Genomic DNA, 18252 nt, shown 5'->3' with positions numbered 1-18252 from the left:
TTTTTGTAGAGATGGTTGCCATGTTGCCCAGCCCCATCCTTTTTTAAAAATAAGATCATTCCAGTTCCACAGGAAGGATAACTCTGATATGCTCCCACCCACCTGCCTGGTCCCATCTTTTGTCACCTTTCTGCCACTGTCCCAGTGAACACAACTGATTTCCTCCTGATAGAGTCTGGAGACCTAGCTTTGCTGGAGCACCTCCAGGTCTACACCCTGGCTGTCTCCCACTTCACACTTCTTGTCCTCTAAAATATAGTTTTTAAAACCTTTAACAAACAAGGTTTCCTTTGCAGTCCAACATATGTCAACAATTTTTAGAGTATATGAATTTCTAAAGTTATGAATTGGGAACTGGCTGATGCATTTTGAAAATAGTGTTGGGGGCCAGGCATGGTGTCTCATGCCTATAATCCCAGGACTTTGGGAGGGAGGCCTAGGCAGGAGGATTGCTTGAGCCTAGGAGTTCAAGACCAGCTGTGGCAACATGGAAGACCCAATCTCCGCAAAAACAAAAAAATTAGTTGGGCATGGTGATGCACACCTGCAGTACCAGCTACTTGTTGGGGAAGGCTGGGGTGGGAGGACCACTTGAGCCCAGAAGGTGAAGGCTGCAGTGAACTGTGATGGTCCCACAGCACTCCAGCCATGGTGACAGAATCAGACCCTGTCTCAAAAATAATAATAATAATAATAATGTTGGGAAGATGTAGAAAACGGGACAATTGAAATTGCAGATTTGAGCAGCAGCTTTTGCATCAAGAAACTTATTCTTCCATCAAGACTGCCCTTTCTTCCCATCTAACTACTCTACTCTCCATTAACATCTTGCCTGTTTTTATTCCTTGTCTTTGTTTTGTTTATGGTAAACATTTGGTTCTATTTCCAACTTCGGATCATTTTCTCACTCCTTCTGTCTAGGTGTCAAGAGGAGAAGCTGGTTCTCCCTCGTGCTTGTTCCACACATGGCAGTTCTGAGTCACAGAGTTCTATTCTATGATGGGAAGAAAATAGTGCTCTCCATGTCTTATTATAATAGAATAATGCTCTCCATGTCTTATAAAATGATGGAAATTTACATGGCATGTATTAGAGTATCATATAAACTGTATAGACCCATATAAAATAAAGATTGTGATGTAGCTATAACAGAAAAAAAAGCAAAAAAAAAGGAATATTTTCAAGATATGGAGATTCCACCATGGTTATTTTTATGAGAAAAACTTTATATGAAAGAAAAACTTCTAAAATTGTAGAGAGAAAATGTTCTATGTCTTCAGTGGAGTGATGGTTACATGACTGTATACATGTGTTAAAACTCACTAAACTGTGCACTTAAAAAGAGTGAATTTTACTTTATGTAAATTATACTTTAATAAACAACAACAATTTATGGAGAGTACTTTACAAAATAGAAAGGTATGTGTCTCTGTGTATGTCTTCACTATTGTTTCTGTTGTAAATGAAATACTGTAAATGAAATTTTTGTATGTACTGTGTATGAAAATGCAGTCACAACTGACATAAACTTCAGAAGATATAAAAATTAATAAAACCCCAAAAATAATTATATAGAACTAAATTGTGTTTAAAGGCATGACAGTTGTAGTCATTAAATAGCTTCTCTAGGTTTATTTTGTTTCTTCCTTTATGTTTCTCTATTCGCATTTCTTTGTGCCTAACTTTTGGCACAGCAAGCATTATTTCAAAATCTCTCTACTTCCTTTTTTTCAGTGATCAAACTGTAATGACTATATTGTGATAAGCCTGTCTCTTTCTACCTTCCAGCATAACTAGGAACATTATTAGATTTAGTAATACATAATTTAAATTCTAAAGTTTACCATTGTTTTGTCTTTTTATGGTTATGGGTGATTATGTCATGACCAATTGTTATTTTCATAATGTAGAGATTTCTTTAAAACATGACTATTTCTGTTGGATGTACGTGTGTAGAATAGGAAAATTGCCATTTACATCCATTGTGCGCATGATTTGCCGTCATCTCTCCAAACAGACCAAAACAAAAAACCCCAAGAAATGGATTTGTCTTATCTCTGTAGTTTATATACCATGGTATAACGTAATTTTCAAATTCATAGTGTAACTTACTTGTTTCCATAAGCAAAGTTGTATGTAAACTGTGTGTCAGTGCTTCTAGTAATCTTGCTATTGTCTTGGTACTGGAATTTTAGACCAATATAATTTGCCAGGAATTCTTTGTATGCTAAACATAACTACATAAAAATATGAAAAACAATGGTAACAATATATGACCATTACATTGTTTCATAACAATTCAAATAAATTCAGTCAATAAATATTGATTGAGCATTTTCTACATAAAATGTACCAGAACACAGAGAAAGAAATGATTAATTTCAGCCAGTTAGCTGCAGAAGAATTGCAAAAGATTTTATAGATGAAGTGACGTTGAGATGACCTTACAATTAATTAAAATTCTCTATTTCTTTTTACGTATAGTTTCCTTTAAAACTGGAAACAATTCACTCTCTGTAGAGATGAGTTATGTACTAACTCTAAGCTACTCAGTAAATTTGAAAGTCCAATGCACATAGAAAAGAAGAGAGGTAAACATTCGGGCAGATTAAATGGGACATAAATATCATTGAACATTTAGAGATAGAGATGAATGTCACTGTAAAATAGTAATTAAATACCAATTTTAATGGTCCCCAAGTCCTTAGGCATGCCAAATATATTAAGAACTTTGAATTTTAGGATAGGTGCCACAATTTGAGAATTTTAAAATAAGAGAAAGGGTGAATCTATTATTAACAGTGTTAAATACCCTCACTAAAACTGCCATCTCCTCTGCTCCTAATTTTGTTTCACTTCTCCCTGACTGGATACCCAAGATCATCCTATGATGGCTAGCCATTTTTCTTTCTTCTTAATTAATGAAGAAAAATGAAGAATCTTATACATTTTTAATTATTTTAGTATTTAAACTTGTGTGCAAATATTTTTTTCTGAAATTAAAAGAGAAATATAATACATGATATATGGTGCTATATACATATATAGTATATATTTATTATTTTGAGGATCCTCAGAAGAGGAAACCATAAGCACCCAGAATTTACACTATAGTGCCTGTTACAATATGACATACTAATCATATGGCAAGCATTTTTCCTTGTCTTAAAATTTCATGAAATTTTATTACCAAGGTATTTTCCAGATTCAATTAGCATATCATTTTGTTGAGCTTACCTGATTATAAGGAAACAATAAAATATCTCCATATGGTCGTCTGTTTGGTTTAACATCTGCTGAGTCAAAAAGAACAGCTGGGTTTTTCAGGGAATAACGACCACAGTAAGCATCAGTTTCAGCTGTCTTCTGCCCTCTGTTAATATGTTCCTACCGAAACAATAATATTTCAAATGAAAACATGATTTATTGTTCTGGTTTTCCCCCAATGTATACACCCAGACCACTCAAGGTTCAACCCAGACCCCATTGTTTCCCTGATTACTTTAACTTGAGATGTTTTCTTCCTTGTCTGAAATCTAAAGCTCTCATTCGGATCCATAATTATATAATCCTTTATACCAGTATTTGACTAGTTCCCAAGTTCGATTTTTTTCCTTACGTTATGAGCTCTTTATGGGTATTTATTCATTCTTTCCATAAGTGTTTATGCAGTGTTTACTGTGTGTCAGGTTTCTGCTTGTTGGCGTGTTTGCTGTTTAATCTTCAGGATTCAAGTGGTGAAGAACTCTATCCCTGTAGACAGAGGCCACCCGTCTAAGACAAAGAAGCCAATGATTATCATACTAAGGCTCAAGGGAGGCATCTAACTCACATAAAAGCATCAAGAAAGATGACTCAGGGGAAGTGACAAATGAGTTAAGTCTTTAAAGATAAATAGCAGTTGTTGGAATGGAAAAGAGTGTCAAAGGCACTGTGCAAATGGTAAAAAGAAAATAGGGGCTTCGGAGAGAGGCCAAAATATGCGCAAAAAAGCAGAGGTGTGAGAGAGCATGGTGCTGGGAATGCAAACTGTAAGGTTAGGTGCAGCATGGAAATGCATGTGAGGGTGGTGATGAGAAATGAAGTAGGAAAGGAGTAGAAGATAAATTACATGTGCCATCCTCATGGCTGCTATTACTACGTTCAAAATAGAACATAAATACACATATGCTTATTAAATGAAGTTGAAAAGGTCATTTATTAAATGGAAAGATTTTTTCTCACTAATCTGCTGATGAAAAGTATCATGAGAGATAGTTTCAAGGATTTATATTCATATCCAGGGTATTAATCTGAATTAAATAACTAGAGTATACATTTTTTATTCTTACAGTTTTCACTTGGAAATAGCAAATAGCTGGCTTCCTGAAGTCTTGAAAATGAGAATTAGAAAGCACATATTCAATTTTCTTCCTTTACTCTATATTAAAGAAAATATCTCATTAAGAAATAAATGATGACTGGGCCGTGTACTAATTAACCAGAGTGTTATGTCGAGAAGCAATTATATAAAACTACATAATACATAAAAACACATAATGCCCCACCATAAATTATAATCTCTGAAGTCAATGAGGAGAAAGGATATACTGTGCATCCAAGTTAAGAAAACAAAAACCAAGGCCAGGTGCGGTGTCTCACGTCTGTAATCCCAGCACTTTGGGAGGCCGAGACGTGCGGATCATGAGGTCAAGAGATCGAGACCATCCTGGCCAACATTGTGAAACCCTGTCTCTACTAAAAATACAAAAATTAGCCGGGCCTGGTGGCGCGAGCCTGTAGTCCCAGCTACTCGGGAGACTGAGGCAGAAAAATTGCTTGAACTTGGGAGGTGAAGGTTGCAGTGATCCGAGATCGTGCCACTGCACTCCAGCCTGGAGACACAGCGAGACTCCATCTCAAAAAAAAAAAGAAAAAAAGAAAAGAAAAGAAAAAAGAAAACACCAACAAAATGACATGATTTGGATCCGTGTCCCCACCAAATCACATGTTGAATTGTAATCCCCAAAGTTTGAGGTGGGGCCTGTTGGTAGGTGATTTGATCGTGGGGGTGGATTTCTCATGAATGGCTTAGCACCATCCCATCGGTGCTGTTCTCATGGTAGTGAGTGAGTTTTCACAAGGTCTGGTTGTTTAAAAGTTTGTGGCACTGCCCCACTCTCTTCTCTTGCTCTTCACCAAGCCAAGTGACATGCCTGTTCCCTCTTTGCCTTCACCATGATTGAGAGTTTCCCAAGGCCTTCCAAGATGTCGAGCAGATGTCAGCATCGTGCTTCCTGTACAGCCTACAGAACTGTGAGCCAATTAAACCTCTTTTCTTTCTAAATTGCCCAGTCTTAGGTATTTCTTTACAGCAATGCAACAATGGCCTATGCACAAAATAAACAAAAACACTGCAAATCTTACCTTTGATCAGCTTTCCTACTTTCTAGCAAGAAAATTCATGAGTAGCAAAAATTTTTTAACGAACGAATCATAGAAGGCACTACCAATAGCACCTACCAACAGCCCTTACAATAAATGTATAACAAAGTCATTTTTGCAATTTGACTGTGAATGACAAAGTTATTAATGCTACTTCAAAAAAGAAATAAAATTTCAAACCATTATATAAATTCTTATTAGGTCAGTTTCACAGTTCATTAAATATTTCATACCAGATTAAAATCAGTTTCATAGTCTCTGAAGTATTTCACAACAAATCCTTCTTCAAAATTTGCAATTTGCGGTGGACACTTAGTGCTAACCATTTCTTCCACTGCTCCCTGAAACTAAATTAGCAATATAAACATTAGTAACTTCTTTTCATGAAAAGTTAGAACACTAGTAATCCTACTACTGATTCTACTAATTAGTATTAATAGGACATTTTCATAATTCCCATATTTTAGTCATGATTATGAGTTAATTTTCTAAATAATTTTAAGTTAGTGTGATAATTTTAGTGCCTAATGAGTTTTCAAGACTTTTATTCTAGAATAACAATAGTTACATACAATTGGCTAACAATAGCATACTTAGTTATAAGGCACACATATTTGTTTAGGAGCTTTTTAAAGAGAGCAATGAAGCAAACCTAAATTAATTAGTACCCAATTAGATAGATTCCAAATAAATAATTTTTCCAAATAACTCAAAATTAACTGGAAAAAAAAAACTATACACTCCAATGGATTCTGGCCAACATGGTGAAATCCTGTCTCTTTTAAAAATATAAAAATTAGCTGGGCATGTGGCACGCTCCTGTAGTCCCAGCTACTCAGGAGGCTGAGGCAGGAGAATCGCTTGAACCCGGGAGGTGGAGGGTTGCAGTGAGTGGAGACCACACCACTGCATTCCAGCCTGGTGACAGAGTGAGACTCTGTCTTGAAAAACAAAAAAGATTACATGCATATACCGTAAGCGTGTATTTATAATTTTTCAAAAAATAATAAATTATTGCAGATTATGCAGAAATTAGTACATATTCACAAGTCTCCTAAAATTTCCATATCAATTTCTCCAGCAAAGCACAGAAATAATTGTCGCTTAGAATTAAGGGCTTGAGACAATATATACTCTTTAATCCGCAAACAGATATTAACTTAAATTCATTGTCCAGATAGTTGTCAAAATGTTGTAACTCACAAGCATTCTTTCTTTATGAACGGCTGCCCCCTATGGAGATACATTAGGCCCTGTTGGCACAGACCTAAGAACTTCCCTTTCCTTCTCTTGTCTTTGCAATATTTCCTCCCTTCTCTCCTCACTATGGGTAGGCTCCAACCTATCACGCCAAATAGAAGAATGTATTACTCCTCCTTAAAGTGTTCTTTATAAAAGGTTGACATTTAAATGGTGTTCTGTTTAAATGTCTCTCCTCTTTGAAAGGATGCTCCACTAGTGGAATCTCATTGATGTTTTTGACCCTTTTTGTTGGGTAAAGTCTTAAAATTTGCCGAGTTAGGATTTGGGTACCATATTCCTTAAGGTCTCTGCTGAAGCCTTAAAATTTCTCTCTGATGTATAAAAATACATCAATAAATTAATAGGATATTTAAACTAACCAATACTTTATAGCTAAGCTTTTATTGCACTACATCTCTCAAGGAATTTCTGATTTTACAGGATAACAAATTGGATTTTGAGTGAAGAACAATTCCAGTGTGCATAGAGGGACTCAAAGCTTCTACACATCGGCAGGGCAAGGCTTTGGAACCTTTGAGATATGCCTTGTCTGGAAAAAGGGGTGGCTGCGCTAGGTTGACTCTTAGTCTCCTTTCAGATAAAAATATCCACAGTATATAAATTGTGGTGAGTTGATCAGGTGATAAATAATTTGCAGTGATTTTTTTTGAAGTAATGTCTCTTTCCCATCTGTCTACAAATGGCCCATGAATGATGTGAGAGGGTGCAAGGAAAATGCGTAGTAGAAACATTCCTACAGCGTACTTCAGCCTCTGATGACCATGGAGTGAGCGGCTTAGAAGTGATCCCATCCCAATTCAGTGTGAATGTCTCCAAGTTGGGTTTTCCTTTGGTTTGTTCTGTAATATCCAGTGTGACATTATTCCCTTCAACTACTTCATAACCAAGCAGACCAAAGTCTCCTGAAATTAAGTGCCAAACAGAATTTGTGGAAGTTAACTAATAAAATGCCTATATATAAAACTATATATATTTATATATATTAAATAGATGCTCAAATGTAGCCAAATTGGTTTCATTTGGTGCTCCGTTATCACAAAAGAAGGAAGAATGGGGACGATGTAGATCCTTAAATTTGAGCAGATTTATCCATAGCATAAATAGCAAAACAGACAAAGTGCTATATATTTAAGGTTCTGTTTCTATGGCTTAAAAGGAAGTATTGTAAGATAGACAGATGTATTAGGACCGTGAGATAAAGATCAATGAGCAGTAGGATATTCCAAAAATTCTTTTAGTTTTGTGCTAGTACCATTATTTTAGTGCAAATGCTTAGCTGGAATATTGCTATTTTCTTTAGACATGAATAGGGCACGAAGCTGAATTCCAGGAAACAATCTCTGACCTGTGAGGTTTGTTCATACCATGCCACTTAGTATGATAATCATTGGCTTTGTCACTTTGAGAGGAATAAGGCGTGTCCTCAAATGTCTCTCCTCTTTGAAAGGATGCTCTACCAGTTGAATCTCATTGATCTTTTTGACCCTTTTTGTTGGGTAAAGTCTTAAAATTTGCCCAGTTAGGATTTGGGTACCATATTTCTTAAGGTCTCTGCTGAAGCCTTAAAATTTCTCTCTGATGTATAAAAATACATCAACATCAAAAAGGATATCCATATGTTTATTCATAAGTATTTTGACAATCTAACTTTTGTATACTTTTTAAAACTTAAATTCATGTAAAATCAAATTCTTTATCCTCCACTCAACAATCAAATAAACAATTTCATAAAATGAGACATAAATATTGAAGTAACATTTTACTTACATATTGAAAAACAATGATTGCCCAAAGAAAAGTAAACACACACACATTCAGGGACCTACTTTCTGAGCAAAATATACCAAATAGCCAAATTAGTTGTGTAGTCTGACTTGAAGGCAGAATGTCTATGTCAATATTTCCAAAAGTGTTTTGTGTAAAACATTAATAGGAGGTTAATAGCTATTACCTGAAAAAAGATGGAGATATAAAATAAGTTTGCATTAAACACAGGTGAATTGATTTTTTTCTTTTTCCTTTTTTTTTTAATACTGCAGGACTCCTCAGGGATTTTAATATTCCAATGAGCTCTGCCAATCTTCAAGGAAGACCCATGGTATACAGTGTCTCCCATGTGAATTTGACCACAAAATCCTTTCAGTAGGTAAGATTTGACCAGATGAATGTCTCCTGGAAAATAGTGATTTGACTAAATTTTATTTTCAGAATGAATATTTTCACTAGTTTTTACTAATTTATAGAGTAGGCTATTATATGGAAAATGCATTTGTAGTATGTATAGTGCATTTCTCATGCATTGGAGTTGTACATTCCTTGAAATACAACTAAAATTTAAATTACTGTAGAAAAAAACCATTTAATTTCTGCTTCTCCTAACATTAACCAAATCTTTTTCTCTGTCATCTTATGGAACTTTTAGAGTGGCACAGGATATACATTTGTTTCCTACAGAAGCACAAAATTAAATACATGCTTACCTCTAGTTGATATGAATGTTACCATGTAGACATAGCTCTGGGGATTCTGTGTTCTTATTACTTGAACTGTGTCCGGTTTTATAGACCAGAGGTCATTCAAGGCTGATTGCAGTATGAATTCAGAAGCATCAGCAGGTAGGAAGACTTTGATTGGATTAAAACAAACAAACAGAAAAGTTGAAATCTTTCTGAGCTACCGCAGCCAACACTGATGTCTTGTATTTACATTTTTAAAGCGCCTATACTCTGTACCACGTAAGTTATCACTTAGAGAAATTGTATTTTGAAACTGATTCAAGTTCAGTAATATTGACTAATTAATTTGTGATCTCTTTGAGGACAAGGCTGATATTTTATTGTTTTAATATTCCCACAGTAATAATCATTGGATTTGGCAAAGAATAAGCAATCATCAATATTTACTGGTTAAAACAATTAACAGTAGTAGCAAAAGTTGTATTTTAGGATTTATTGTAAAATATAGAAATGCAATGTTGTTTATTAGCTGATAAATTGGTGTTCCATAGGCCTATCATTTAACGTAAAAAATTGAAAGTCATGTTTACTTCTGTGCAATGATGAATTTAATTCCTTTTAAATTTTTTATTTTTAAGTTCTGGGGTACATGTGCAGGATGTGCAGGTTTGTTACATAGGTAAACGTATGTCACAGTGGTTTGCTGCACCTAGCAACCCATCATCACCTAGGTATTAAGCCCAGTATGCATTAGCTATTTTTCCTAACCTAATGCCCTCCCCGTGCCGACCCCGCCCCCCAACAGGCCCCAGTGTGGGTTGTTCCCCTCCCTGTGTCCATGTGTTCTCATTGTTCAGCTCCCGCTTATAAGTGAGAACATGCAGTGTTTGGTTTTCTGTTCCTGAGTTAGTTTGCTGAGGAAATGGCTTTAAGCTCCATCCATGTCCCCGAAAAGGACATGATCTCGTCCCTTTTTATGGCTGCATAGTATTCTGTGGTGTACCACATTTTCTTTATCCAGTCTATCATTGATGGGCATTTGGGTCGACTATTCACAATTCCTATTTTCTTAACTTACACCTATGAGTAACAAATATATAAATTCCATGTGCATTTAGATATATATTTATCATTATTATTAGAAAATGATGGTATATGCCAGAAAGTTATTTGTATGGATGTCATTTTCTATCCCAGTCTGAAGGCTTTTTTCCATAATATATTTTTCTGCTTCTTTGTCTAGCATATCATCAAAACTATATTTTCCAGACAGTATAATTTGACTACAGCAAATACTTTATGGCTACATCTATACATGAATAGAAACAGTATCTCCCTTATTATTTAGAACTTACCAGTTTTTTCCATATTATAGATTAATTTATATTGGTAAAGTGAACATGAATTAGCTTCCAAACATGGGCTGGTTACCTTGATCTTCTGAACTTCATTAATTGCATTAGTTGTTTCCCAGTTTTCCAATGTTATAACCTATTTTCCAATTAAAAAAACATTTTTAACATATGAAAAATACATACATCTTAAAAGCATCATAATTCAGCTATTCAATACCACTTTATTGCTCTATTTTACAAAAATGACAAGTAACAGCCTTTTCGGCTTATCGCACAAATACTCAAAGTCATAATTCAATAATTGTCCATGACTGCTTTCACCTAAAACAGTATCTTACCTAGAAAAACTAATAATCAAATTGAGATCCTGCCTTCGAACGTTTTCTTTCTATTAGTGGAACTACAATCATAGCAAACCTGTACTTCCTGGATGATTGTCGACTGGGATTTGATAACTTGTTCTTCATTCACTGCATCTCCTGTTTGTTGTTCAGTATAAACATTTCGATACTGGTACAGTCCGACATCAACAAATGCACTCAATCTATACTCCTGCAGCAAGATTTCAGTATAATATCTGGAAAATAGAGTAACTAATGAATATAACTTTTTTCCAGAACACTTGCCATGAAATTATTTTAATGAATAAAATATCAACATTATCTTAAAAGCCTGCCTGTTAAATGACTTATATTGTAGTTCTCATATTTTAAATATTCAAATGTTAAAATTTTCACAGCATTTTGCCAAAATAAAATGAATTATGTAAGATATCTGCATTAGTAGAAAGTTGTTCTCATTCATAATCAATTCATTCAGCTTAGTCAATAAATATTTATAGAAGATAATACTATTTCCTATACTCAAGATCCTGAAAAATAACCCTGTCCCTGGTATATAACACAGACAACATGCAGAGGTTAAATATTTTAATGTGTTCAAGAAAATGGCAGGCTTAGACATAGCATATATTTTGTATCTGAGTAGTTATATTTGTCAGGAATGAAAGTTCCTACTTTCACGTTCCTTAAATTTGGCTCCATTTGTAACTTGGGGAATAAAACATCGCCTCAGGAAACTTTTACCGGTCAGATTTACTATGATCCTCCAATTAGCTGGATGGGATTTTCACTTTACATTTTGAATTCCTGATTCTTGACGTCTCCTGCCCCTCATCCTACTGTGTACCCAAGGTAATGCCTTCACTGAGCAGCTGTTAACAAGAGAGTGCAAAATTACTACTTCTCCTCTAAATCTCTAGCAAGGTCACCATTGCTTACATCTTTGGAGAGGACAGCTGGGAGCTTCCCTAAATTGTCTCACATCACTCAACATATATTCTTATATAGGAAGAATAAGTATCCACAGTTCATGAAAGAGTCTGAATGAGGGAAATTTATCATGTTTCATATGTGTAGAATGATGGGGTTCTGGATCATCACCCGATGGAACTGATATTTGGGGATTATATCAGGCTCTTGACTTCCATAAGAACCTGCTCATCAGCTCTGCTGACTTGAGATGACCAACACTAATTAAAGAGCAGAATTCAAAGAAGAACCATTAAAATTTTGCATCCTTACTTGTGGCTTAAAACTATTAATTGGGTACTTTCTTTGTGCTAGACAATAAACGAAGCACTTTGCAGACACTATTATATTTAATCTTCACAAAAGTCTCATAAAATAGATATTATTCCATTATCCATATGAATAACAAACACTAAGGGAATTTTAAGGATTCAAAATTTTTTAAACTAGTAACTGAGGGAGAATTCCAAACAAAATAAGGTGACCAAAAAGATATGCACTAGATGAAACTATATTTTTAATATTTGAGTAAAATGATTTAGCAATATGAGCTACCTTTGAAAAGGCTTGAAGAGCCACTTTACAATAAACCAGCTAGAGTGGCCTCAATTTCAGATTTCATAGCCATCATTGTAAGCACAGTATGTAAATTCCAAGCTGGTTTTGCAGGAGCACAGATACCAGGCAGCAGATGTATTAGGAGTTGCTTTCATTCAAACTCTGTGCATCCTGCCAAGCTGGTAGACTGAACTCGTTTTCCAAAACCAAGTCAAAGTCTGAAAATGTACTGACACTTAATTGCAGTAGGGATTAATCAAGCACTCCATTTATCTTGACCTGGCCCAGTAGTTTTCATGGTTATAGAAGAAAATGTTTAATATTTAAAGAAGGAAAGTAGAAGAAGGAGGATAAAAAAGGAATTAAACTCTTTCCCCATGTCAGTATTACTAAGACCTCAGCGAGAACATTAAGTGTGAGAACATTAATTTGCTCCCAGTTTCCACTGATCCCAACCCTCCCTGTCCAATTCCATAAGATCCTCATGATGCTGCCTCTGAGCATAACTTCATCAATATCTGAAAGGGTGATGTGGTAAACTTAAAAGAAAAATCACTCCTCCCATCAAGAAGGGAAGTCTATTTCTTCATCCTTGAGTCTAGGCTTGGCCACTTGCTTTGGGCAATGGGATATCAGCAAATATGGCACAGACAGAGTATTGCAGAGTGTGTGTGCATTAGGACTCCCCTCTTTACTGCACCTATCAACCCATCATCACCTAGGTATTAAGCCCAGTATGCATTAGCTATCTACAACGTGACAAACCTGGGCTAGCCTCCTGGATGATGAGAGACCACGTGCAATGGGATGCCCCAAATATCTAAGACTCAACCATGCCTGCTGAGGCTCTAGACATGTGAGTGAGGCATTCTTGGTTACCAATCCCCAAATAAACTAGCCAGGACTAAAAGAACAGCTCAGCCAACTATAAAATTGTGCAAAATAATACACACTTGTTGTTTGAAGTTGCTACAGTCTGAGGTGCTTTGTTATATAGTAAAGTCTAGCAGATGCAAATGCATCTTTTGATGTTCTTCACGTAACTCCATTCCACCACCTTCTCCATTTTGAATGTATCATGTCTTTTATCTTCCTGTTTCCTAGGAATTCTGAATGGTTTTTTGAATGGGATTATCTGGTATTTGGATGATAATCCCACTCACTGGCTCCTTGGACTTGACCTTTCAACACTAAATGATATGCTCTTTCAGTTCTGGCAGTGTATTTTAATATTCTTAAATTTCCAGTACCTGGCTCAGGGCCTGGAATAAACCAGTTAGTAACAAATACATATTAACAGTGGCAACAATCTATGTGGTTTAGTGATTTTTCCCTAGCAATACTGAAGAGCTCAGCTGCAGGAACAGAAAAATTAGATGGGTGGATTGACTGAAAAGTCCAAGTAAAGAACTAAGAACAGGATCAAGTACATTTCACAAAAGTGTAATTTTGCAACAGGGTTAATCTAGACTTCAAATTTCCCTGGTTAGCTGAATGCCAGTATTCTTGAAAATCAAGAAACACATTTGAATAAAATTATAGAGAATGACCAATTATAAATTAAGCCAATAAACTAATATCACTTCCACCAATAAAAATAAATTGAAATTATTTTAAAATACAAACTTAAAGCTTGTAAATACCACACAGTAATTTAATGACAGGAAAAAACCTTACTCTTTTCCTTTCTGCAGATGAATATCATCTGATCTTTGTGTTGGACTGGAAAAGTAACTGTTGGCATTAGCAGAATGACATGCAATCCTCACCTAATCTCAGAGAGACAGAGACAGAGAAAAGGGAGATTTTATTAATAGACCTTTTCAACATTTATTTATTTATCATTTATTATTTCAGTCTTAGAAATTTCATAAGTAGAAAAATGTAAAACCACTTTATATTTTTCTTTTAAGATCTGTTATCTACTATGCTATAAATTTTTTTTAAATTATCAAAGTTCACTTCATTCCTTCTACCCTTCACTAACATCAACACTACTGTACCAAGTATACTACACAGATCATAGCTTTTCCACAATTAGAACTGCAGTGGAAACTAAGAAGATACTTACCAGGAAAAAGGTAGTTATTGACAAATAAAATAGTCTTTTGCTCTGTGGGGAACTTTGAGAGATTTAATCCAAATTAGATTGCCAAAGATTGCTAAATGGTTCTGCACACTAGAGTAAGAGGACTTTGGGCTTCCCATTAGGAATGATTATACCATCTCTGGAGTACACACACTTTGGAGTACAAACTATGATAAAAATTAGAATTCATAAATTACAGATAGATAGCAATTTAAACTTACACAACCAGTTTGGGAAGCAATCTTGCCACATAAGTTGAGTCATAAAATGTTACTTTGATTTGATCTGTTAGTTTCATATTTGTGAAACTGTCCTAACAAAGTAACCCCAAATACAGAAAAGTCTAATGATCATAGATGTTCAATAGAGTATTATTTGTGGTCATAAAACACCAGAAGTAAATAAAAACTTATCAGTAGGGAGATGGTTATCTAAGCTTGGTAAACCCAAGTAATAACACTACTTAGTCATTAAAAATAGTGATTATATAAATTATTTAATAAAATTAGTATTTAATACTAATATGTGAAAAACTACATATGAAATTAAATGTATAATTCTATTTATAAAAAAACAAAATAGAGAGATGAATTTTATCTCATGACCAAGTAAATGTAGAATAATGTAGAATAATTTCAGGTATGGGAAATTTTCTTGTAGGCTGTAGATTTTCTATCATCTTATATCTTGTGTCATATCCAGGATAATAGCCACGAGCCAAACCACATGACATCATTTCTCATACATTTTTAATATGTTCATTCATTTTGATTTAGAGTAAGATACATATAAATATCACCATAATGTTTTTACAGTATCAAATAGTATTCTGAGGCTTCCCTACCTTATCTTCTGGAAGTCCAGTCTGGCTAAAATAAATAGCATAACGGTCATCACCTTTGATGTAGAATCTATAAACATCAGAATCTGGAGCCACCAAAAATCCACTAAAGCGTGCAACAAATATGTCTTGTTCCATGGGCCAAATATAGGAAGCTGAATCTACTCAACTGGCACCCATGTACCCAGGCGTTTTTTCATTGTATTCAAGTATCTCTTCCAAATGTACTGGACGGCTATTATTCCACACCTCAAGCTTCAGGCCTCTCCCTCCTAAGTGTAATGAAATAAAATAAGACTTTCATCAGGATCATAATGCAATGTCTCAATGGCTTTCTACTTGGGTGTTGGTTATAGATTATGTATATCAATTCATATTTTTAGTATGTGTGCAAACAAAACAATTACACATTCCCCTACACGTACCTGCAGTCAGAGGGCAGTCTGTAATTTGTTCATTATTACTTCACTTATTTGAGCCTCAGTTTCCACATATGTAAAATGGGAGTAATAATAATATTTGCATGGCTGCTATAGGGATTATGTATAATACACATGTAAAACATCTGGCATTTAAAAAGTGCTTTATGTAAGATAATATATAGTAATTATTACTTGCGATATAACTGATGTTGCAAAACTTCAAGATTCATGCCATTTTATTACAAAACCTTTGCCTTGACTATTCTAACAAAAGTAAATTAATGGCTTACAAAGCCATTAATCAAAGAAGAGAAATTGTTGGCTTTCAGATTTCTCTCAATACTTGTTTTACTTTTTTAAAAAAACATTACTTCTACTCTAGGATTTCTTCTCCTTCTTGGACAGAATCAAAAACTGGATACTCTCAATAAACTGTACCTATACTTGCCAGAATAAACCCTGTGATTAAATTTTTTCCTAATCAGAAAGGAGCCATCTCTCTCTTTTTTTTCCTTCAACTGCAATAACAATTAGGCTTATTTCTTCCTTTAGCAGCCTTAAGGTTGTCTGTATATGGAAAAAATGGCTACCCTTCTTCAGCTGAATTTGGTTGAAGACAAGCTTTGAGCACTTCATACTTTTACAGCAGCAGTGTCTAGTGATATACACAATTTTCTTTAAAGTCATCAATTATAAATTATCAAAATTATTTTCTTAAACTGTTCATTTTTTTCTAATATTCAAACCAAAGAAATTTAAGAGGTTCGTAAACAATTCATTTGGCTTCAAATGTGAAACGAAGACATGATTATAAACAACTTTCACTGTGAGAACAAGATATGAAATACACACCACACGCAGACACATGTACAGCATTTCAATGGTATTAGTGTAGATAGGAAAGCAATTTCACTGAGCCACAAGGTGTAAGTCTGAAAAGAATTTAGAGTAACATTTCTCTCATCTCCTGTTTTCACTCCCACATTATTCTAGACAAGTGAATATTTAACTTCCCCTATTTATCTTTTTCAATCAGAAAAAGGCACTTAAAAAATTTCTATGTAGACTGTACCAAGTTTTAGTTATCATAATTTAATTAGAAATAAAAGCATAATTAAACTCTGTCAGTAGAGATGTGCTGTTTTCAGTAGGGTGTCTTGATAATTTAGGCTGGGTTTTTCTCCATAGGTGCAGCTTTTTGGCAGCTATTTTAATAGAAATATTTTCTAGTCCAGAAAATGTAAATTTTAAAACTTGGAGGAAATTTCTTACAATTCTTACTACAAATTCTAAATTCTAAAAAGTTTAAATAATATTTTTTACTAATATATTCTTTTTATGTAAATATAGAAATGGCCATTGTCCCTTATGGTAACTTACCTGGATATACAGTTTTGAGAATATGAGGTTTGGGGGGTGTCTTGCAACATATACTATTTTCTGTGACATTCAAAATATCACAAGGTTCACCTATAGAGAAGCAAGATACAAAACCTTTACTACTGAAACTTCAGAATGCAAATCACATCAGTGTATCTTTAAGCACTTTTGCAATTAAAACAAAGTTGCATAAACAAGAGGCAAAATTGGGGCTCTTTATTTCCTTTACATATTCTCTATTAAAGCTTTTCACATAATAATTGTCATACTTCCACAAAGCAACATTTTTTTCTGGTGGAACATCACAAACCTGAGATAGAAAATTTCATAATTTCTGAGATAAAAAATTTGATAATACTATGTCTTTGCACAAAATGTTACTTCTGAATTCAAAGTAAAAACTTATATTTTGTTCCTTGGAGAGAAGTTGCTGAATAAACCCATGTCATTCAGAATTGCAAAGGTAGATGACCCTAGACCTCTTCGGTAGAAAAAAGTGCTGGCTTAGTCCAAGTTCTTCAAATGAAAAAAAAAGGGGGGATAATAATTGTTAAATGGCATTTTCACAGACAGACTGAAACCAAAACAGAAAAAAAGCCTAAAAGATAGCTATTGTAACTTTTACATAAGCACAATTAGACTTAGGAGAAGAGTCTATGTTTTAAACCTCCATGTGTTCCTCACAATGCCTCACATACGGTCAGCCCTCAGAAAGTATTCACTGAAATGGCAATTGCAGCCCATGAAATGTGAGGACAAGGGAAATGGAGAGAGATATTTTTGCCAAGTTTTGTTTGATAGCCTGGAAAATTTAAATTTTGACACCACTTTTCACTATTTTATTGTGTGTTTTTTGAGTCAGGGTCTTGCTCTGTCACCCAGGCTGGAGTGCAGTGGCATGATCATAGCTCACCGTAGCCTCCACCTCCTGGGCTCAAGCAATCCTCCCATCTCAGCCTCTCAAGTAGCTGGAACTACAGGCATGTGCCACTACGCCAGCTAATTTTTTTCTTTTTTTCTTTCTTTTTTTGTAGAGACAGATCTCTCTGCATTGCCTAGTCAGGTATCAAACTCCTGGGCTCAAGTAATCTTCCTGCCTCAGCCTCCCAAACTGCTGGGATTACAGGCATGAGTCAGTGCACCCAGCCCGTTTC

The 18252-nt window shown here is 34.8% G+C and overlaps 1 protein-coding gene across 1 annotated transcript in view; it reads right to left on the bottom strand.

Moving 5' to 3' along the window:
- PKHD1L1 (PKHD1 like 1) overlaps positions 1-18252 on the bottom strand; it is a 180183-nt gene that overhangs the window by 126685 nt on the left and 35246 nt on the right. The window contains 10 exon segments of the mRNA XM_063669026.1: positions 2113-2237; positions 3238-3387; positions 5658-5771; positions 7432-7589; positions 9168-9311; positions 10499-10634; positions 10916-11075; positions 14044-14135; positions 15300-15568; positions 17099-17188. Of these exon segments, the coding sequence (XP_063525096.1) occupies positions 2113-2237; positions 3238-3387; positions 5658-5771; positions 7432-7589; positions 9168-9311; positions 10499-10634; positions 10916-11075; positions 14044-14135; positions 15300-15568; positions 17099-17188 (1438 nt within the window).

This window comes from Pongo pygmaeus, chromosome 7 (genome assembly GCF_028885625.2).
Source record: "Pongo pygmaeus isolate AG05252 chromosome 7, NHGRI_mPonPyg2-v2.0_pri, whole genome shotgun sequence".
Classification (NCBI taxonomy): Eukaryota; Metazoa; Chordata; class Mammalia; order Primates; family Hominidae; genus Pongo; species Pongo pygmaeus.
Note: the sequence above shows the minus strand (reverse complement) of the source record. Positions and strands in the feature narration are given on the sequence as shown.